At 41.5% G+C, this 22,988-nt stretch overlaps 1 protein-coding gene across 8 annotated transcripts in view; it reads left to right on the top strand.

Annotated features, from left to right (window-relative positions):
* The window catches only part of RBFOX2 (RNA binding fox-1 homolog 2), a 171,731-nt gene that overhangs the window by 126,939 nt on the left and 21,804 nt on the right, over positions 1–22,988 (top strand). For all 8 annotated transcript variants that reach the window (XR_015772505.1, XR_001331787.2, XM_014256621.2 and 5 more), the window contains 5 exons: positions 7,258–7,311; positions 16,490–16,582; positions 19,323–19,383; positions 21,763–21,816; positions 21,958–22,050. Coding sequence is in view for 6 of the 8 variants with exons in the window: in XM_014256621.2 (XP_014112096.2) it covers positions 7,258–7,311; positions 16,490–16,582; positions 19,323–19,383; positions 21,763–21,816; positions 21,958–22,050 (355 nt within the window). In the remaining 2 variants the exon portion in view is untranslated. The remainder of the gene's footprint in view (positions 1–7,257; positions 7,312–16,489; positions 16,583–19,322; positions 19,384–21,762; positions 21,817–21,957; positions 22,051–22,988) is intronic.

Below are 22,988 nucleotides of genomic sequence, written 5' to 3'. Positions count from 1 at the left end.
TTCCCCTCAACATATTTCTAGTCCTTTCAGTTTTGTGCTGTGATAGTGTCTGTGCTTGCACCTCATGGTTGGTAGCTTCAGCCCTTCCCCCTCGTGCTTCAAGAAGCAGTTCTCCTTCCAGTATAAAATTGGCTGGGATAGTCTGGTCATTTCTGGACTTTTGAGTTATATGGACTTTGGAGTCTCCTGGTGAAGATAGAGGGTTGGACAGCCTGTAAGAGGAAGATCCTTCTGTTCCCAAGCTGAATCTTGAATTGTCTCCACAAAAACAAGCAAGTGGATTGTTTTGGTAGATCATATGGATGTTCTTGCACAAAATCTTTCTTACCTGTTGTGAGAGCAACAATACGAGGAGTCAGAATTGATGTTTCTCAGAATTTACTGTGGTGAAATGCTCTTTGGTTAAGTGTAAAATAAAAATAAGGACTGTGTTGATGATGGTTGCAGATGAAGGTGGGTTAACACAGTAGGCTATGAATTTTTGCAGACTCTGGCTTCAGGAGACCTTGCTTTTTTAAAAACTTGCTCAATCCATAGCTACCACTTGTAGACTCTTAGTTCTTTCTGCTGGGGAGCATAATCAGCCCAATTGATAACGTGGTTTTGTGTGTTATCAGCTACAGCAGTAATAACCCGTAGATGTTTTCTATAAAAGTGACTATTATGTCCCATTTAATTAATTCCAGTTAATGAAGTTACTAATAATGTCATTTATTACAAGTGACAGAATGGTAGCCACTTTTTTTTTTTTTTTACATTGGAAAAGGATGACATTAAGGCAGGTAATGTTATCCTTTTACTTCTCTAAGCATAATTCATATCTATACTGCAAGGTTCTTTATGATATATGTTTGTGGTAGACCACTGGTTTGTATGACCCAAGCAACAAAGTTTTGCAAGCTCAGATACTTTTGGAAGCTCTTTCAGCCCTCAAATCTTGGCCTCTGAGGAAACATTTTGTCACTTGGCACTTCCTAAAATATCCTGGTGGATATAATTTCTCATCCAACTTAATTCTGGTGTCAAGAGTGCCAAACACCTCCATAAGCCTATAGTTTGTGGCTAAAGCAATAACAAATTAGACTACAGATCTTTGTCAGCAGGAATTTGCTAGCATTTAAAGTCTGCATTTGCCAGTAAATAAATTTAAGCACAGAGGTAATTAGTGATACACAAGCATTGGCAATGGAAGAAGTACTAGTTGAAGTGTTAAAGTATATAGGCAATAATATGATAGAACAAGAAGCTCTGACCTGCAGGTGTTGATGCACTGGGGCCCAAAGTACAGCAATAGCACACTTGCTTAAAGAGACTCTGCTTTCTGAGTGGATTGGATGCCCAAAGGAGATTCTGTCTTCTGGATATTAAGATGTATTTTAGGTTTTTCGTCTCCTGGTACTACTGGCCACCAATTGCATGTAACAAGTACTACGTGCCAGTATTAGAGAACAAATATTCTGACACAAAGTTGCCTCTTGTAGCTTTTCTTGTTTCCAAGCTCTCCCTGTGATGACAGTGAGTCCCAGCCCTATCACAGGGCGGGACTTTGTTCTTGTTGGTGTTAGTTAGAGTTCTAAGAGGTGCTGCTGATTATATTGATATGTTTCACACCTGAACATTTTCTGTAACCACCTTTCAGAAAGGACTTTTGTGCTCAGTGCTGCTTGAACATGGTGCTTTGTCTTCATGGCGGTGGTGTGCAGGGGTGCTTGTGCCCCTGCAGCTGCCATCAGCTCTTGTACTGCCTGTCTTGCTCTGAGAAAGCTCTCTGCTATCAACTTCTGTACCGATCCTCTGCTGGAAGGCAGCAATGACTGCATCATACATTTATCTAAGATTTTTTAGATTTTCTTATGAGTTACTAGGGGCGTCCGTAGCAAGACTGTCCTGAACGTCATTTAGTAAACAGTGCTGTGCTCTAGCTAGATTTAATTGGATAAAAGGCCTGGGTAAAATTACATGGAGTTGTCTTTTGTTGACCCAGTTTCATATGGATTCAGTCTACATGCTAAGTACTCTCAAATTGATTTTGGAATGTATGCTGCTTTTGTGGGCATGGGTCCAAGTACCTTTCCTGCAGCATCAGTACCAGGTTACACTGCAGTCACACCTCTGGGGAATGGCACAAAGCAGGAACAAGGAGCTGGAAGTGTAGACCTGGAAGCTAGACTGGTGTTAAGATCTCTCTCTGGGTGGTGCCCTGTGGTAGTGTTAATCTCCATCTCACTGTTTCATGTGAAAATCTTTTATTTGGGATTTAGGGAACAACAGATGACTGAGAACTGTGTCTGTCATCATGTTTTGGGGGTTTTTTGTTGTTTTTTTTTTTTTTTTTTTTCCTGGGATGGCTGTGGTCTGTAAATCCTGTTAGAAATCTGTGCTCTTTGTGTGGCTTCCTGTTAAAAGCCTGGTTTCTGAGAAAATGTGTGTTTTGTTGGCCAACAGCTCAATCCTAGTAAGGGCTGCTTGGTGCTTGTTCATTATCTGCTCCCTTGGTAAGTGGTAGGGCTTTGGTTCATAAATCCTTGATGCTTCCATCTTCCTGTCAGCAAAGCATAGTGGTGTAGCTTGGCTGGCCAGGGTTGGCCTCATTGCTTGAAGAAATGTGACTCAGCTTTGGGTGAGAAAGTTGGTGTGCTGATAGTGTAGTTCTGGCAGACCCCACGCTGCCATAACTAAGTGCTGACTAATACACACTATGATGGAGCCAGTCGTGCTCAGCTGAAAGTATATCTATGGAGCTGGGACCTAGGGAAAGGACTCTGTAGCATGGATCTAGCCTGCTTGTAGAATGCTCTTGCTCATGTGCCTCATGGATTCCCTCACAGGATGCCAGTTTCTTGCCTATTTTGAATGTTGACCATCTTTAAGAATGGACTGCTTGACATTTTTGAAGTTTAGACAGCTCACTGGACTCATCTCTAAGTGAATTTTCTAGGGCTAACAAAACTGCTTGGACATACAGAGTTCTCTTGTAGGGATGAGGTTGTCACACGATGTCTCTCATTATCCTTTGTTGTTCCATGTTTTCTAGAGAATTTGCCTAGTACTCTCTGTTGTTTGCATCTTTAGGATTAAGTTATTTGTCTGGCACATTTTGGAGCTGATTTTGGAAGCTCTAGACAGGGACAGGAGTCAGGGCCAACTGGAACAGAGCATGTAGGAGGGGCCCTACCAAATTGTCAGTGCCTTGGAAGACAAAAGCTTTCTGGTGCCAGATCTCTCAAATTTATGATGTTTAATGTAGCTATGGCCTCAGCTGGAAAAATCTGTTGCCTTCACAACATCTGTGTGGAAAGAAACACACAGCATGCATATCTTTCCTTGCACAATGCCCTTGCATCTATGCTAAGGTAGGTCATGTTCAAGCAAGATTTGTTTCTGGTCATAACTTCTGTGTGTTCATATCTTTATGCCTCTTGAAAACTGTTACTTCCAACACTCCCTGCTACCATTGTAGAGGGTCTGACTCTCATTTGCTAAAAATAACTGAAAGCTCGTCAAGTTCACTCCAGGGAAGAGACCATTAAGATAAAGCACGATTCTATAGCTCCTTTGCCATGGCATGACCAGAATAACATGTGTGTGTATGTCTTCCCATCACATGGCATGTGTGTGAGCAGTTCATGGAGGTGGCTTTTTGCATGACCTGACATGGTATGGAATGCTGGCCTCTTGGTCACATAGTAAGCTTTCTAAATCATGGTGGGGAGCATTGGAGACAGACAGTCCTGCAATACCTTCTCCAGAGGCTGTGCAGACCTCTTAGTAGACGTTCTTAGTAATCACTGAGTGAGCCAATCAAGTTTGTGATTCATGTCTTCAGGGTTAGAGGTTACAGGGTTAGTCTTCATGGATGACCTAAGCATGGGACTGGTTTTATTTGGCCAGTCCCTATGTCTTTTGAAAAATATAAACATGCCTGTATATACATGATTTATAAAAATTATTATGAGAGCATTTGGTGCTGACCCTTGTATTTAGATTGCCTAACATTTCCCATACAAAAATTGTGACCTTTTACTAAGGAGCTCTTAAAACTTCGATTGTTTACAATAGACTGTTAACATTTGGTAGGCAAAGCACCATTGGAGAACAAAGTGCCTTTTTATGTTCCACTAAATTAGATTCAGCTTTGAAGGAGTTATAAACTGTTAAAATGAACTAGTTATTTTTTTTTCCTGCTTTCATTCTTCAGGAAGATTCTGGCATGCTACCAAAAAAAAAGTGCCTTCCAGTGCTGGGACCTGCTGTAAACCGTTGCAGCAGTGGGGACAGGAGACGTTGTGTTAGGAGCTGTGGCAATGGCTGCAGCAGAGTCTTGAAGAGCCCAGCCCACGTCCTTCTGCCTCACAGCCCTGCTTTCTTTCAGGGAATTTCATGGAGCAGAAAATTCCCTCCCCAGCAAACCTCCCTTCAGCAGTCAGCCCCCATTGTCTGTGCTCTTCTCTCCCACGGAGGTCCTTCTCTCTTGCCTCTTCAAACACCCTCAACTCCTGCGTAGAAAAGAGTTTGGGGCAGTTTGCATGGGTGGATGTAGCCCATTGCAGTAGATGTCAAGCCTGTGTTTGCTGTGACCACAGGCTCTTAATTCTGTCATCTAGGAAACGATGTACCTCCATCACCTCGTAGGCAAGGGAGGGCCATGCCACCTCTTGTACAGCTAGGTCAGACCTCTTGCATTCAGTGTCACCGCTGGCGTCCTGTCAGCCATGAGAAGTGAAACGCACAGGACAGGGTTTCCCATTGGTGTGGAAGCCCTGCACAGGGAGCTCAGCCCAGCAGGGCTGGCAGGCAGTGCTGGCAGAAATGCCTGAGGATCCAGGCCCAGCCGCGTGTACAGAAAGGGGAGGATGGCACGGCGTAATTGTGCACCAGAAGCGGCACAGTTTGTTCTCTTTCAAGATGATTCTAATGAGGTAGAAAATGGTGATTTTTTGATGGCTTTGAAGATTCTGAAAATAATTTTGGCATTTACATTTAGCGAGAGCCTGACTGTTTCAGTGTGTGGCAAGGCTAGGCAGCTGAGCTGATCTGGCAGGGGACAGATCCTGCTCTCGGGCAGGGTGTGCTGCTTTCCGCTCCCTTTTGCTTCTTCGAGCTGTAATGCTCACTGACCCTTCAAGCCACTTCAGATCAGTAAATTGTCAGAACCTTTGTATGTATTCCTTTTCTTGTGCTAGGTTTTCGCGGGATTGCTGAGCTGTATCAGTTTATCTGCAGGTGAGAATGAAAACTGAGGCCACCTCTGGAAGGCTGGTGAGACCAGACAAGGAAAGACAAAGGAGCGGGGACAGCCCTTCAGCGGCCACAAGCTGCTAAATTGGTTCAGCCCGTCATGTAATGATGCTGAGATAGTCCACCAAGAAAGCAATCATGACAATCATGACTGATTCCTTTCATGGTGGTACCAAAGCCGTATGCAACAAAGACAACAAAAAGCAATCAACGGTTAATCTCCTTTATTGACAAGCCCACACCAAGTGTGGGATAGAAATAGAAGACGTATTTTAGCTGTGATTGGCAGAGAAGCAGTCAAAAGAGGATCTAGCATGGATCAAGCTTAAGCTGTTGAGATGTTGAGGTTTCAAGGAAGATGCATGTTTACATTAGCATTATTCAAACTTGTGTAATGTAGGATGTTGTGAATTCAATTGTTCTTGGGATGAATAGAGGATCAAGTATTGTTCTTAAACAATAGAATAGTAAAAACAACATCTGTGAACCGAGATCTCCTTTTTAAGAATGGAGAAGGCAAGCAGACAGAAATTATAGCTAAAATTATTGGAAGTGTTTTGTTTGCTTGCAGACAGTTGTGGAATACTTGTTCAAGGGACTCAGCAACTTTTTATTGCTTAACATATTCAGAGCCTTTCCTCAGCCATCATGGCTCTCTGCTGTAAATGTTCCAGGTTTTCAAATCTGGCCAGAAGCCTTTCAAGAACGGCACCCACAAAATGAGCATTACACCCATTTGACTCTGAATGCAACTGTTAAATAAAAAATAAAAAAAAAGGCAAATACTATTTTAAGAATGCTGGGCAAAGGGGAGAGTGTCCCAGTGCCTGTAGTCGTCATCTTTTTTAACTCTGAAACCATCCTTTATTTTCTTGTTGATCCTTCATTTGCTATCAAACTTAAATCAATACCATGTTGATAGAAGCTTTCCTAAATAATGGGGTAGGAAAAATTGTTGTAGCATTTGTCTGAGTGCAGTATATGAGTATGTCTCTAGAATGAAGGTTACTCCATATATACACTCCTAAAAACAACATTTAGACTTGTCTTTCTAGAGAGCAGACCTCCAGTTTAGAAATAGAGCACTGACACTTCTGGAGGACAGAGCACTGTGGCCCTCTGTTGAAGTGGTGATACTTTTGCCTCTAGGCTGCTGTTCTGAGTCTGGCTGCTTCAGTAAAATATTTTAATATGTTCCTAGCAAGGTGAAAGATGTGACCCATACATGGTTCCACAGAGGTGATAAATCTCTTTCTGTGCTAAATAGACAGCTCTTTGGAACCCTTTCACTGCAGAGCTCTCCTTGGGGTCTCCAGACGGAGACAGAGGTCAGAATTCTGTTACATGTGATAAGCTTGCATAGATATTGTTGACCACTTACTGTATATCACAGGTTGAAGTTGAATGATCTTTTTCTGAAAAACAAACTGTTGGAAATTTTCTATTTTCATGGTTTCTGAATCTGCCATCAATTCTTTTGAAGGCTTGGAGTTTTGGAAAATAAAGGGAAGGAAAGAAGCTTTAGTGTTTGAAACCCCTGGGGCTGGGAGTCTTATGTTGCTATCCCTTTCAGAGAAACATCACTGTTAAGTTTCTGTTTGTGATAGCCACTTCAGGAGGAAGCTGGAATGCTGAATTATATGTGAGAAATGTTGTTGGATATCTGAGATGAAACCATAGAACCATGTCTTAGATAAAATAGTAGAATGAGGGAAGGAAGAGCTGTTTAGATTAGCAGGGGAAAGATGAGCTTCCTCGAATCCCTAAAACTCTTCTGGAGATTGTTTTCCTTCCTTTAGACTTTTTTGAGAAAACCTGGAGTTTGTGACCAAGATGACTTGCATGTCTGAACCCAGGAGAACTGGGTCACATCACTGGAATTTTATGCCTTTGCCTGTGTGTTAGAAATGGAAATACTCTCACCTACCTTCTTGTGCCAAGCCAGCCCCTGCAAAAGGTAGGAAAAACGGACCGCCACAAATAAATATTTTCTTTTTCTTTTCCCTTGTCTCTCTGCAGCAATTCGGCAAAATCCTTGATGTAGAGATAATCTTTAATGAGCGTGGCTCGAAGGTAAGTCCTGTTTCTGTACCCGCTTCTCTTGTTTTGATTGCAGAGTAAAAGGCAGTTCATTGCCTAGAGAACATATTCTGTAGAGATCAGCAGGAATTAGTGGGATGGGGGAAGGGAAAAGCTATTCTGGGGACTGTCTCCGTTCCCTCTGACTCAAGACTCGGAGCATGGTCATTTCTGGGCAGCATGTACAAATGCTCAGAGACACTCCTGTCTCTGTGTGGGATCAGGTTCCCCACTCTTTTGAACAAACAGGGACTCAGTCAGCTGAGCCTTCATACCAACCTCTTCCCATTGCATTGGCCATGGCTGCCCTGTGAGGAAGGCAGAATAAGGTAAAACAGCTTTATGTGAAGGGAGACTGTAAGAACAAAAGCTAAACTCACCCCCATCCCTGCCATTTTCATTGCATTAAAATACTTCTGTAGAAAAACTGTCATATCTCATATGTGAAAGGATTTTATTTACTCTGTTTTGCAGCCTTACTTGGCACTTCTGAGATACTGACCTTTCATGTTTGAGATATTTGATGCTTTAATATAAGCATCCTGATTCCACTTGCCCTGCCCCACGTGGACCTCCCCCACAGAATTTGCATTCACACTCCTATTTTCTCCTTACAGATATATTAAGAGGCAAGTTTTGTTGAGGGTTAATGGCAATTTATATCTCTGGAGATGAGATTTCAAATGTTGCTCAGGTCAGCTGCAGAGAGATTCAGTGATCTCTGTCCTAATTGGCAATTGGTTCTCATCACGTAACCAGTATCACCACAATGACAAATTGCTGTGATTCTCTCTCTGCCCAGGAGGTTCAGCACTGGAATAGCAGGGAGTTTTGCAGGTCAGGAGCAAGGTGCATTGCCAAAGCTCTATGGGGGAAGCTTGCACAGTGCATGTCTATACTCTGCTTGACTTAATCAATGCTAAGATTCCCATTTTCGATTAAAACAAAATTTCCCTCCTCCTCACACACACGTGTGTGCACATGTGTGCATGCACACAAAAGGTTTTGAAGTTGCAATTCAGCTAAGCAGTTTTGGTTTAGAGTCTATGCGTTTTGCTTGGATTTGAGGTCCACAGTTTTTATGGTGGCCTCTTTGCTTCAACATGTGTTCTGGGGTATGTTCATGTTCAGAGCCCCCTGCAAATTTCCACCTATGTTTCCCAAGATTCATTCTGAAGTTCTTCAGTCCTGTATTATCTGGAAACCAGAAAGCCATTGATCTGTATACAAAAGACACGAGTTTTAGCCCTTTTCCCTCATCCTCCATTTCTACTTAATACCATGGTTTTCTTTTGTTTTATTTTCCACCAAGACAGTCTGAACAAGTAAATGTCTATATGGTTTAGTTAGAGTTTTACTTTGCTGCATGGTTAAAAATCTATATGCTTTACCAAAACAATCAGCTGTGCTGAATTTGTAAATATTAATTCTGCTCTCTGCTGTTCTTTTGATATTTATAGGCCAAAGCTACCTGTGAATTACTCTTGATTCTAGTCATTATTGTTTGGTTTTGAGAATAGCCTCTGGCCTCTGTCAAATCCCTCCTTGTTCAGATATAATTGCAAAAGAAAGAGCAAAAATAACTGGTCTGGCAAAATGTTCTTCATATCCCACTGCCTGTGCTTTCCAGAGCAGTGTTTTCCTCTTCACACATGAACTTCAGTCTCTCTCTCCCATCCGTACAGCCCTGTGTATTAAACGCCCACGGCTGCCCTTTCCCTTCTAGGCAATACTGACATTGAAGGCTTTTCTGTGAAGACTTGATTTATGACTATGAAAAGTACCTTCTTGTGCTGTTGCTAAAGCCCAAGGCTTCTGGTTTTCAGTTAAAACAAAAAATACTGCTGAAGAGTTCCTTGATTAATGTTACCCTGAACCCTTAAAAAAATATTTGAAAAAAAAGAAACAAAACAGAGATGTTCTTCTAGTCTTTATTAAGCATGCAGTTTTCTACTGCTTTTTTGTCATCTTGCAGCAAAAAGCAGTTGCAAAACTGGTAGCTTGTACTGAGGGATGTCCAGAATCTGAACAGAATGAGAAAACAGCCAAAGAGTTATTTCATGGTATTTTTGCATCCTTCTCACCCAAAATAATTCCCGTTTTAAAAAGAATGCAAAATTTTTCCTGCTTAGCATGAAAATGGGAGGCCCCAGTGTTTGAGTGGGGTGTAGCTGCACGAAGCACCTGGTATTCACATAATAATGGAAAAACAAGTTTGGTGATCTGATGGTGAAGCAAAGGAAATGGATCTTTCTGGAGGCCACTCACTCACTCTTGGGTTCTTCCTCCACCTTAGGAAAAAAATCTGAATGCATTTTCCCTTTGGTTTCCATTCTAATCTAATGATATGAAACCTCTCTCTCTTCTTCTCCTCCTCTCTCTTGGGAATCCGAAAGCAGATGCTCCTGCTGCCTGCCTTGTGCTGTGTTCTCAATGCTCCCTTCCCTTCCCTGGGTTCCTAAGGGTTGTAGTGTTTTGTGTATATGTTTTGTAAATATTTTAAAGGTACAGTGGTAAATCCCAAACTGCCCTGGGTTTGCCCCCACCCAGCGTACGATGGGGTTGAGCAGCGCTTTGTCCCCGCCGAGCTGTGGCGGGAGAACTCTACTGGGATTGCTCCAGTGCTGGTCAGTAGGAGGGACTGGAGGAAATGTTCAGGTAGCATTCTTCATTTTGAATCCACCTGAGATGACCAGGCAGTTTTCTTCGACAGCTGGGGAAGCTCTATCAAACTGGCTGCATCTTCAGGATCTCTGTGTACTTAAAAGGTTTGGTGACCAAAGAGAGAGCTGGCTGTATCCATCACAGCCACCTCTCACACCAGGTTCTTTCAGAAGTGGTATTTGTTGACTTTCTCTATCACAGCAACGTAGGAGGCAGTTAATGAGTTTTGCTGATCCTTCTCTCAAAGCAACGTGAATTCTTGTTTTGTAACTCACTTTTTTCTCAGATTCAGTCTGTTTAGTAGGAATATATGGGCCCTGGTAGACCTCACACTAACAGTGCTTTGCTGCGTGTGAGAAACAAGATAAAAACTTTAAACATTCCTTCAATTACATTTTGTTTTCTTCTTGTTAAATAGAATTACGTCAGTCTTCCCTTGATGTGTTTGGCTTTTTTTCCTTGCTTCCAGGAAATTAGCTGTTTGTTTCATTTATCCTGTTTACCATTACATTTCTAGCTCTGACTGGTATAAGTGCCTTTAAATAGCATTCTGCCCATGGTTGCAGTTTACCATGCACTTCACTGAACCGTGAATAAAACACCTCCAGAGGAAGTCGAGAGGATTCCTGCTCCTTTTGTTAGTGGAGATTCATCCTCTAGATGCGTATTTTGCCACTATTGTGCCGAGTTGAACAAGTGGACATATTTGCAGAATTAATGCAGTCTGCCTGTGTAATGAGTACCCTGTGGCATTTGTAAAACTGCAGGGGAAGGGAATCCAAGCTCTTTGCTCACCAGCTGTGTACCGTGTGGCATTCCAAGATGTGCCCTCAATGACATTCAGAGACCAGGAGTACGTAAGCACACAGCAAAATCTTGGCTGAACAGGGAGTGGGTTTTGTTTGTTTTTGGTGGTTTTCTTTTTTTGTTTTTTTTTTGTTTTTTTTGTAGCTTTTTAAATGGTTGGAGTTCATATTAGCGCAGAGTAGCTTCTGGTTTCAGGATACTGCAAGTTTATGTCCCTCACTGACTTCCACTTGGGAGACCCAAATCTACAAGTTCTTGTATAGAACGATAGTGTCTAGAAGTGCTTCATATTTATTTTAAAAATTAGTCGTATTGTGGGTTATGAGAGAAATTGCATCTGTTGGTGTTTGGATTTATGTAAGTAAACCTATGCTAACTAAAAACTCATGCGAAAGCTGTGTGGATTTTTAAGTTTGCAGTTAACTGTAGGTTAAGATAAGAATGTGAATATAGGTTTTGATAATGGTGCCTTAAAGATTTTAAGTTTGCATGTGCATTTATTTCTTCTTTAAATGGAGTTGAGCCACTCTGGTTCTGGACCTAGTTTCCACTCAGTGGAAAGCCCCTTATTACATAAAATTAATTAGAAGTCTTGTTTTCATTTTAATTCTATTTTTATAATTTTTATTCAGATGTCATCAGTTGAGCCAGAAATACAGTGTTATTAATACAATTAGGTTTAAAAACAAAATACTGGTGACCAGCATCGCTTTCTCAGGTCACCAAATCCCTTTAGATATTTTTAGTTTCATGCCTTGAAGTCTGCAATACTGAACTAAAGGAATCAGTTAGTCCATACACTGAACTGATTTATTTAAACTTGAATTTCAGTTTGAAGTTTATGGTTTCACAGTGTAAGCTGATCTACTGCTCCTGTGGGAGTGCTTTTCCTTCCAGCAGTGCTCATTTCACTATGCATGGAACTGGATCTAGGTGCTAAATTAGCAAGACACTGATGCAGCAGGGAGAGAAATGAGCTTGTCTTCAGCCAGTTCAGCCAGTTGAACTCAGACCATGCAGTGAGATCCAGCATCAGCTGAAGGGAAGAGGAGCAGCACACACCTGGGGGATGTCTGGGGCCGTGAAGCCCCTGTCCTGAGCTGGCTGGAACTGCTCTGAAGCCCCAGGCTCTTGCTGCCCAGCAGTGCAGGCCGGGCTCCTGCTCCTCGCTGCTGGCCTTTGCCCCCTCTACTGTTTCTCAGCAGGGATTGGCAGTGGAGCAGCTCAAGCTGGACTGTGGGACTGACAGAGCTTAAAAATAACCCTGCAGGTTTTTTTGAAGATACACTTACTTTTTTTTTTTTTAAGTCAGGTTAATTCCTGCATCTGACTCACCAGATTGCACAGGTACACTGACAGGTTCTACACGTGCATGTTCCTTAATGCAAAGTGCGGCACTGGGGCCGGGAGGAGTTGGAATTGCTACTGAAATGGTGGTGGCTTGGTTTACACAGATGTTTTCAACAACTTGAAGGGTGCATTTGCGTGTGTATCTTCAAAACTTTTTTCTGGGTTTTGTGCTGTGTTGCTGTCGGTGCATTCAGTCCTGCTCATCTCCGGTGGATTATAGCTGAAACCCTCCTACTCTTTCCAAATGCCTTGGAAACAGGTAGCCTAAACTGCTGCCTTTTTGGCCATTTTTTTCAGGCTTCTAAAAGTTTATTACAGAACTAAGGGAAAAAAAAAGAAAGAAAAAACTTGGTTAGAAACAAGCACAGCAGCAGATGACAGCAAGGCTGGTTGCTGGCTGTGCTCCAGTGGTACAAGGCAAAGATGCTGCTGCTGATGTGACTGGTCTAAACTCCATGATGAACAAAGGGTTAACAATGCATGGATTTCAAGGGGCTCTGTTTAGTTTTCTTTGGTTTTATTTTTTTTTTATTTTACTTTATTTTATTTTTGTTGTTGTTTTTTGTTTAATTTCTGTGTTCTGGCCACACCCAGGAGAACCGTCTGGTTTTGATTTCTCCCTTTACGGTTACATGGTAAATTTTCTTTCTCATTCTTCAGAGATGGAAACGTTCAAATACTCTATATATATATACATTTATTATTTTTTTTTTCACTGCTCATCATGTTGCTTGTTATTTATTGCAGAATCTGAGGCCAGACTAAAAAGGTGACAGTTACTCGGTCTCTTCAGGTCCTTTCAATAAACTTTTGGGTAAAAAGGAATTAGTCTGGTACTGCAAATTACTCACTGGTCCTAAAAACATATGTTGGAATTTAGTGTTTGCTGGGTTAAACTTATTTTCTGCATGGGAGAAGTTCATGGCAGTTGCTGGTCAGGAGGAATTGTTGAAAATTTTAGCCTTGTTATCATAACAGCGTAATTAAACTCAAACTATGTTTATAATCTAAATTTTAGAAAACCTAAGTATGTTTTTAGTCCAGGATCTTCCCTTCCTCTGGCTCCATACGTATTACTATGGGTATGTATCCAGTACCTGCTATAAAGCTAAGCTAGTAAATATTGGATACCTGCCCCATCTTTATTTTTTTCTTGCTTTGTTCCTTTTTTTTCTTTCAAGGTCAAGACAGCCTTGCTGAGGGAAAACTGAGAATTGTTTATTGCATATGTATTTAGGTACAAATTAATCCCTATTCTTTACAGGTCATCTGTGAGAAGGAATAAAAAATACATGTATGTTGTTTTTTTCTCTCCCACTTCAGAAACGTGTGTGTATATGTATATAATTGCTAGTTTTTAAACTTAGAAATAACAAAAATGTCAAGTGTGGCTCACCTGTTTTTCCTGATGAAAATTTAAATGTCTAAGAGATGCATTAGTATGACAAACCAAGAGGACACAAATACTAACTGCCATAGTCAACTATGTAAAGCATTAATTCAGCATTGATATTAAATGGTGCTCAACAAAGAGTTGCACAAGCTGAGGGCTGATCTGTCAATAAAATATGGTTAATTAGTTCTGTTGTTCTGGATCAGATTAATTCTGGTTTAATTCACATTGTTAATTATATTCATATAGTCTGCATGTGGATAGTATGCTGCCTTGAGTTAACTTAATAAAAATACTGAGAATTCCTACTCAGTTTAAAGATATTTAATGATAATGTAGTTTTTTTAAATCCCATACGGACTTCGCTAATTGCAAACAGATGTGAATTAAAATAGTCTTAGTTTGGTTCTAGCTTGCACAGATTAATGTCTAAAAAATTACTTTCCATCTGCACTCCAGTTTTCAGTTCATATCATCACTGAAGACATAAATTTCATTTGGTCTCCACAGGCTTGTCTAGAACAAACAGAAATTTTAATGCAAAAAGAGAAGAGGGAAATAGAGATTCCTGTTGCAGTCCTTACCTCCCCTCTTCCCCCCAGCCTTTAAAAGATGTTTTTTCCCTGTTATACAGAACCAGAGGAAAAGGTGTTGCTCTATTTCTCAGGCTTGCCTTTTTCTGTAGGGGCTCTTTAAAGCAGGCACAGCACCCTATTCCTTCATATTCTGCTTTGCTATTGCATCCTCCTCGGTTCTCTGCAACATATTTGAGAGTTATATGCAGTTGGGCTGTTTTATTAGCCACTGTGTCTTGTAGCTCTGATTTTAATTCATTTAAACAGGGAACTTCTATGCTGTTCTGAAAAAAGGCATCATTTTGTTATTTATATAGCTCTTTATTTATAGCTGGAGAAATGAAATTATCTGAAGCTTTAGATTTATAGATTTATTTAGATAGAAGCTTTTGATTATTGGGTTGGAGCCCAAAGGAGCGTTTTCGTTGATCTCAGCATTGCAGTACTGGCTAAGATCCTTTATTATTTCTGTTCAGGGGGGAGAAAAAAAAAAGTCAACCTCCCCCCTCCAAAAACCAACAACCACCTCCCTGCATTTAACTAATTTGTAGCAGTTTTGTGCTGGAAACCTAGCTGTGGATGATAAAGACCAGCTTGTCACTTAAACAGCTTGGGCTGTTTAAGATTAGTATTGAAAAGACCTTTAAAAAGTACTTGAAGAATAATGGCTTGCTTGTGTCTCATTGCTAACAATGATTAGAAATCAGCATGCTATCTGTTTTTTGGGATGTCCAGTCCAAATATATACTGACCCCAAGGTGCATGAAGGAGGTTGCCTGGCTAGCATGCCCCTTCCCTGAAAGGCATAGCTGTAGATCACTCTCATCACTTCACTCTTCCATTAATATTGGGAGGGAGTTTCCATTGCATCAAATGTAAGCTTTGTTGTTATGCTCCTGAGGGTACTGGAGCCAGTGGAGATTACTCTCTGTACATTAAAGCAGTATTTGCTTTATACCAAGCCACAGGAGCCAGTTATTGCTGCTTTTAAAATATCCTGAAAGCAGAATGTAACAATGCTTTTTTGTTTGGGTCCACTCTCTCTAATGGCATGAAGAGTGTCTCATCACAGTTGTCTGTATTAAGATGCCATTTGCTCCTAGTTAAAATCCTAATTCACTTTGTCATGTTGGCTCTCTCTTAATGTCAGTGCACTCATCTCTGTGGAAGGAATCATGGTCTCTTACCCTGTCCTGTCCCACCACTGCATGAGTTGGCAGGAGCATGAGCATGTGTAGGACAGGTGTGTGTTGCTTGTGCCTTCATGGATGTGGTTAACCTGAATTTGTCTAACTAAAGTGATGTTTTGGCAATCCTCGAGCCTTTGTGGTTGCTCCAAGCAGGGCATGTCAATTTTTCTGGAAATTTCATGGTCTAACTAGGCAGAGATCTGTTGCTATCCACAGCGCAGAGGTTGCCATCTCAGAACAAAGCTGAGTAAGATAGGTAGCAGGGTGGGAGGGAGAGGTAGCAGAGGGTGAACAGTGTCATACAAAACCTACCTTGACCAATGAATCAGTATTTAAGTGTTTAGATTTACAGTCAAGTCCACCACAGTACTCAGAGATAAGAATATTTTGGATCTACAGTATGTGATACTCTAAATCTTCACATTAAATATGCTTATTTTATGGTGCCACCTAGAAGCCCTCCTTACTTCCAGGGACCCATGTATCATTGGGGAAGTTATAGGCTTAGGAATAGACATGATCTGTGCCCTGAAGAGCTTACAAGGGATGCTTTACAAAGAGCCCTTCCTCTCAACAGTGTTCTAAGGTAGGTAATTATTACTGTCTCCATACTACAGGTGGGAAGAACAAGGTTCAGTGTTTGACTTGCCCCAAATCTTCGCAGAATTCCTGGTACCAGGCATGAACTCAGATTGCTGCTCACTCTTTAGCAGTTTGTCAAGAAAACAAAGTGCTGCTCAGTGTTGATGGTCCTGTACTGTGTCTGGGTTGGGTTGGGGACCTATAAAATCTGTGTTCATTGAGAGGGGAGAGAAGCCCCAATTGGGCTTGCCCAGCTTTCCATGTCAGAGCAGGGTTTAGTGTTTTTAAGCAAAAAACCAAAACAAAGCAAAATGAAAAATTGTCTCGAGTAACTTTGTATTCTTTTTTGGTCTGGCCTCAATTGCTTTTATGTTTTCTTTTTTTTTAATTATTCTTATTATTCTTATTATGATTACAGTTCCTTTTTTATTGATTTTAATTTCTTTCATTTATGAAACATGCATGAACCAACAATGTGACTCTAGGAGGTTATTGCTGAGTTGTGCTGATGTCGATTTCATACTGTGATATTTTTTCTCTATTTACCTAGAGATCAGTATTTCAATATATAACGATGTGCATGTTTTCCCCCCTTCTCCCGCTGCATGCAGGGATTCGGGTTCGTAACTTTCGAGAATAGTGCTGATGCAGACAGGGCCAGGGAGAAATTACACGGCACCGTGGTAGAGGGCCGTAAAATCGAGGTGCATGTCTTCAGTAATTCAATTTCTTCTTTATATTTATTCTTTTGATTTCTTTTTGTGTCTTGCCTCACTTATTTCACATTTGGATCCCAGTCTCGTGTGTGCGTGTGTTTGTGTCTGTGTCCTTCACCTCCCTGCACTGAAATGTATAGAAGTTTACACCCTTTACAGAATATTTTTATTGTTGCTTTGGGTATTTTTTTTTCTTTTTCTTTCTTCTTTTCTTAAGTTTTATTCCCACCCACTCCAAATTTTTGCCCTTCTGTCTTGATTTTTCCTTTGCTTCAGTTTGCGAGGCTCCAATTTCCTGTTACCAGGCCTGAACAAAACTAACTGAAAGAGTACTGTCCAACTTCTAACTGTGTCCAAAAAAGCAAGCAGGGGGCCAGCCAGTATCCTCTCTTTCCTCTGAGGCCAGTTCTCCTCCATGCAAGTGTGAGATGATGCTCGTGGGAGGGGTGGGGACATGTGGGGCAGCAGCCCCGAGTGGGCTGTGCTATACACATTGCTGGTTTCTTGATCTGCCCATGGTCAAGAATAGGTTTGGTGAAAGCTAATCCTAAAAGTTTGCTAGCTCTCACCACTGGGGAGGGGGAAGGGTTAATGTTGGTTGGCCATCGTGGCCATATGTTGGGCATGCCTGGTGTTGACCAATTTGGTGTTCCACTGTGTTGAAGGCTAACTGGCATCATCCCTCTCTCCTTCTTTCTTTAAAAAAAAAAAAACAAACAAAAAACCACAAACCAAAAAGTACAAATATTGAAACAAAAAAGCCGCCGTTTTTGAGTAAGATGTCTGCATATTTTGCTTTTTTTTTTTCTTTTTTTTTCTGTTTTGTTTTGTTTTTTTTTTATTTCCCTTTCCGATGGTTTAGCGTTTAGGGCCCTTCACTTGACTCACTCTTTCCATGGTAACTATACACAATGCTGGCGATGGTACGAGTTGGCGGTAAGTGAAACAAAAGTGCTAGAGAAGAAGCTTTTTCTTTTTTTTTTTTTAAATTTTTCTTAAAATTACAAAAAAAAATTAAGAAAGAAAAAATCCATCTGCCATCTCACATTAACACTACGAAATGTGATTTGACTTGTTGTCCCCACCCACCTCCTTCCCCTTCTCCCCCTTTTATTTTCAATGCTGTTGAGTAATGCCGCCTGGACTTTGGATGTACATATTGTTTTGTAGCAGTCTGAGCTGTTTGATTACTGACTTCATGGTGATTTCCCCTTGCACATCTTACTCAGAGTTACTGAACTCCAGTTTGGCTGGTTTTTATTAATGCACCCATTTCCTCTTCTCTCTCTCCTGCCCCTTCTGCTGCTCTTTCTATCTGAGACCTGTTTGTAGCTGTTACTGTTTGTTTTCTCTCTTTTTCTTTCTGCCCCCTCCCCAGTTTATTTCTTTACTGAGTTAAATGCAGCTGTTGGTCTCTTTGCTGACTGGTGGTTTCTGATTGGTTCTGGCAATTTTTCCTTTAAGTGCTTGTGTTGCACTTCGCTGTAGCAGCTGATTTCAGGCACTCGCTCCATCTAATGATTGTCTGTGAGACCCTACCCCCTCACTCCTCCCCTCCCCACCCTCTGAATCAATTGTGGTGTGTTTTTTTTCTTTCTTTTTTTTATCTGTGTGTGTTTAACTGCATGCTCTCAGTCTCATCATTGTTGTTTCCCATTCTTTCTTTTTTAAATGTGTAATGTTTCTATTGTTTTGGGTCTGAAACAAGAGTAAAATGTAGCTCTGGACTCCCCACCCTGTGTACACCCACCATCCATACATCTCAAGGGCCTGAGGCAGCTTCTATTCTTGTATCCGTTTTCTTTTCTTCTTCTTCACCCTGGCCTCCATTCCCATTTGGCATGGGTTTTGATAAATTATTGATGATACATAAAAACTTCACCCTTCTTGCAAGAGCTTTGAGGCTGACACGGGGCTGCAGTAACTTGGCTTCCAAACTAGTCCATCTTTTCTTTATCAGCACCATCTCTGCAGTAACACCCCACTTGCTTGAGCAGTCAAACCGCTTGGAACTACGCAGAGCTCTGTAAAGAGGGTGGAGGGCACAGTAAACCCAAAAATGATCCAGGTCTGCTGCTATGTATTCTTTTTGTCCCATGAGATTTGTGACAATGAAAAAATAATCTGGAAAAAGACCTGAAAATGGTGGGTGTAAATCAGTAAACGTAGATCACCGAAACAGTTGGTCATGTTCCAGAGATTTCCTCAAGCCTTGGAAGGCTTGAGGGACTCCAGGCTACCTTTTTCTACCCAAGTGTCCTGCCAGTAACCTGCTGGGCCCCAATTCCAGCAGTGAGCTCGAGACACAAGTCAGCTTGTACGTCACCTGGTTCAATCCCCTGCCCTGGGCTGCAGAAATTATTCCTGCCTCTTGAACAGAACCTGGACAAAGCATCTAAGGTTTTGCCCTTTTGATCACTGAGCTGTAAATAATCCCGTGCCTAGGGATGTCAGGGTGGTGGAGAATCTGCACTTTACTCTTGTTGGCCTTTTGTTTAATGCATAATTTTAAAATGCCACGTTTAGCTGTAACTTTTATAATTAAATGGCATCTGTTAAAAGTAATTTAATGATTGCATTCATGTAAAATTAGCTGTTTAATTTTTTTTTGCTCAGAGAAGTATAGTGTGTATGTGTGTGTGTGTGTGATATCTGAGAGTTTTTCACCATTTTCCCTAACATTCTGTGCTTCCTTCCCTCTCCTCCCCCTCCCCTTTCTTACTTTTAGGTTAACAATGCCACTGCGAGAGTGATGACCAATAAGAAGATGGTCACACCTTATGCAAATGGTAAGAGAGACTGTTTGTACTAATGATGAGCTGAAGAAAGACAAAAGTGAACAGTCATGACTTCTGCTCTGGACCAAAAGAAACCAATAAAACCCCACAAACTCTAATTTGTATCGTTATACCATCCAGTATAACCCTAAAGTGTTTGTGGAAGAATACCATTTTCCAGATGGAGAACTGGGGACAGAGAGAAGTAGGGACATGCCCAGTGTGGCCAAGATGGGTAAAGGTGCCAAGGACCAATGGGTTGCCTGCCCTACTACTGCAAGCTGATTCTGTATGGTGTGCAGAACTCTTGTTGCCATCACTTAGATACCTAAATATGAATGCAGAAACATAACTTAAAGTGCATAATTAGCTTAATAACTTAAGATAGCTCCGTTTAGGTTCTATCTGTAAAAGTACAGCTGTTCCCAAGCAACCAGCAAAACAGAGCATTTGCACTGCTTGTTTGCTTGCTTTTTGTTTCAGAGTGTGCCTGTGTTCAGTAATTTTCCAGTGAACCTAAAAAGAGAAAGACCAAGTTGTTTGGGTAATGAAGAATCCTGTTTCATTGGGATATCTTGTTGTTTCTCTGTGCAGTCATTTTATTTCATAGGCATATATAGCTAAAATTTTAAAATTTTAAAATTTTAGCATTTAAAATGCTAAAAAGTTATTCTCCCAGCAGAGCTGAATTCAGCTTTGATAAGGATTTTGAATCTGAAACAAGCAGCAAAGTTCTTTTTGGTGTGAAAATGTTCCCAAACAGTTTAATCAAGGCAAGAAGCTGCGTACAGGTAGTTGCTAGTGTGAGAATCTGTTTTGATTACCAAGTAAGACTCCAAACTCAGAAGATAAACACTTTTTATGTTGCTCTGCTGCTGGCTTACTGAGTGGCCCCTGCAAGTAAATCTTACTATGGGTACAGAACTAGGGAAATAGGGCCAAGCAAAAGGCCTGGGATTCTGGGTCACAGTACCTGGAAGGAACTAGGAAACTGTGTAGCGAAATGCAATGCTTCCATGGTATATTGTCCTGAAAGCAAGGGCATAATATTTCATGCATGTGACTGGTAACAAAACTTGGCTTACTTGTGAAAGTGATAATGTACTAGCATATTTTGCTTTTGCAGCCAGCAATTTAAAGCCAGCTTTAAAGCTGTGCAAAGGAATTTAGTATTAGACCAGGCTTAAGGCATACTGGCAAGTATGGTTGCACAACTGTTATTGAATTTGAGACTTGATAGTCCACTTGTTGCCACCACTGGAATATTTTGCCATCAAGGTGAGCAGTGCAGCAGCAGTGTGCCTGTACTTGCAGTGGGAGCCTGCACTGCATCTGTCATTGATACTCTGCCAGCAGGTGAAGGGGTGGTGTTGATGGGCTGCGATTCACAGAGTTGTTCATAGGGCTTCTAGAGTGGTTAGAGGTGTTAAAAGTTCAGCAAGTGCACCGGGGCTCCGAGACAGAGGAAGCATATAGATTTATTTAAATAAAAATGCCTCTGTGATTGCTAGCTGAACAGCTAAGATCTTTCCTGAAAGGAATGCTTTGTGGAAGCCAGCCCAGATCACATTGTTAACTTTATACCTCTTTCCTCCCCCATTAGAGAGATGGAGGGGGAAAAGACAGATAGGTTTCTAGATACGACTGGAAATATGTACCAACTCATCCCCATACTTCTTTAAGCCCTATTCTCTTGTTGCTTTTATCTTGATGATTTGCAGTTCTTGCCAATTATCCAGATTATACTGAAATCATTTCTCTGTGAAGGCTTTCACCTGAAAAGCAGCATAAAGAGGGCAAGAAATGCTAAAATAACAGTGAGGAGAAAGTGTGAGATGAATAGAATGATTTGGTTTTATGAACTATAGTTGCATAATGCAGTTAATGAGGAAATTCAGACACTGTTGCTTTTTAGCAGGTATCTAGCAGACAAAACAGAAGGGTTTTTTGAGAATTCAGAGCTATAAATTGACTTGCCTGAGATGACAGTCTGGGCTGGTGGCTTTAGAGAGGGCTTGGATCTGCAGTGTTCCCAGTGAAAGTAGGGAGGAGCTGTCAGCAAGGCTCCTGCAGGGAATGCCAGGTCGCATGGTGCTCATGGCGAATATGCATATAAGGTAGTTGGCATTCCCAAAGCAGTGCCTCTGCCTGCTGTGGATCAGCTGATGTTTTGTGATTCCCTCCAATACAGCAACCTGGACCTAGAGCTTGACGTTAGGAAAAGGCAGTTGGCCTCCATCTACACCAAGGGGGATTGAGGCAAAGCAGAAATTGGAAAGAGCTGTGCATGTGAAGCTGGGGCGCATGCAAGAGACCATTCCCCCTACCCACGCTGCCCGTTCCTTCTCTTGGTGTAGATTTTGGCATTCACTGCAGTCTTTGTTGTTTCAGGTTGGAAGTTGAGTCCTGTGGTTGGAGCGGTGTACGGCCCTGAGTTATATGCAGGTAGAGCTTAAGTAGACACTTCCACTTCTGCCATTTAACTGCAGTGGTGTTTGTTTGTGTTCTTAATCTGCTGTTTCTTTATAACCTTTTTACAGTTTTGTTTTTGTTTTTTGTTTTTTATTCTTTTTAAAATTGAATTAGCGTCCAGCTTTCAAGCAGATGTCTCGCTGGGCAATGACGCCGCAGTGCCCCTGTCAGGAAGGGGGGGTATTAACACTTACATTCCTTTAATCAGTAAGTAGCTCCCAATGGCCCCTGTATTTTTACTGTGTTTGAGTTAATGATGACCTGTTACCCTTCTTCCCTCCAGTCTGTATAATATATACTTGAAAGGATGGGTCTCGCTGGGAATGAATTTACCTTGAGCCAAAGTATAGTGTGCAGTTGCTGTATCTTGTTCATCTGCAGTGTCTTGCTGTACTGCTGAATGGGTCCTTCTGAACGACAAGGAGGCTGCAGAACAAGGGGAGGGTGTGTGAGGAATAGGCTTGCTCTCCTTGCTCTCCTCCTCATTTTGAAATTGAAAACAAGCAGACAAATCCCTAAAGTACATATTATACAAGCTGCTAAACTGCGGGTCTGCAGGGCCCCTAGTGGCATGCACCTGGATGCACGCTGGGTTGGGTTTGTGCCCTGGGACTTGTTCCCTCTCAGTATCTGTTCTTGATGTGTTTGCAGATGCCTCTGAGGTTTTACAAAGTTTCATCACAAGCAATTTACTTCAGTTTAAAGCATAATAATAGAGGCATCTCTATATGTGGTGCCAGTTATTGGTCACACTTATTAAATGAAGGTGGGCTCTCAGTAAACTGGCACTTTATGGGAAATTGCTGCTGCTGTTATATGGGCTATCTTGTCTTTCAGGCTTTAAAATGAACATACAGAGGATTGGGTGGCAAAGAGTGGGAGGGGAAAGGAGGGAAGAGACTGATGTAAGTTGGTTGACTTTAAGGGCCTCTTGACAAATTATTTTAAAGAGCCTCTGAAGTTTTGGAAGAACTGCGTGCTGTATTGATAGTAACTCCCCGCGCTTCTCAGACTCTAACCAGACTGCATGGCGGTGTCAAAAGGTGGGGGGATTTGATCCTTATTTGGGGTGGGTAAGGCATGCCAAAACATTAACCTCTTGCATGCCAAACCTCTCTGCAACCCTTCTCCCCCCAAAGGCCATG

This window comes from Pseudopodoces humilis, chromosome 5, assembly GCF_049639895.1.
Source record: "Pseudopodoces humilis isolate 2021_Gansu_Grassland_sample_001 chromosome 5, ASM4963989v1, whole genome shotgun sequence".
Taxonomy (NCBI): domain Eukaryota; kingdom Metazoa; phylum Chordata; class Aves; order Passeriformes; family Paridae; genus Pseudopodoces; species Pseudopodoces humilis.
The sequence above is the reverse complement of the archived record's forward strand: the minus strand, read 5'-3'. Positions and strand labels throughout refer to the sequence as shown.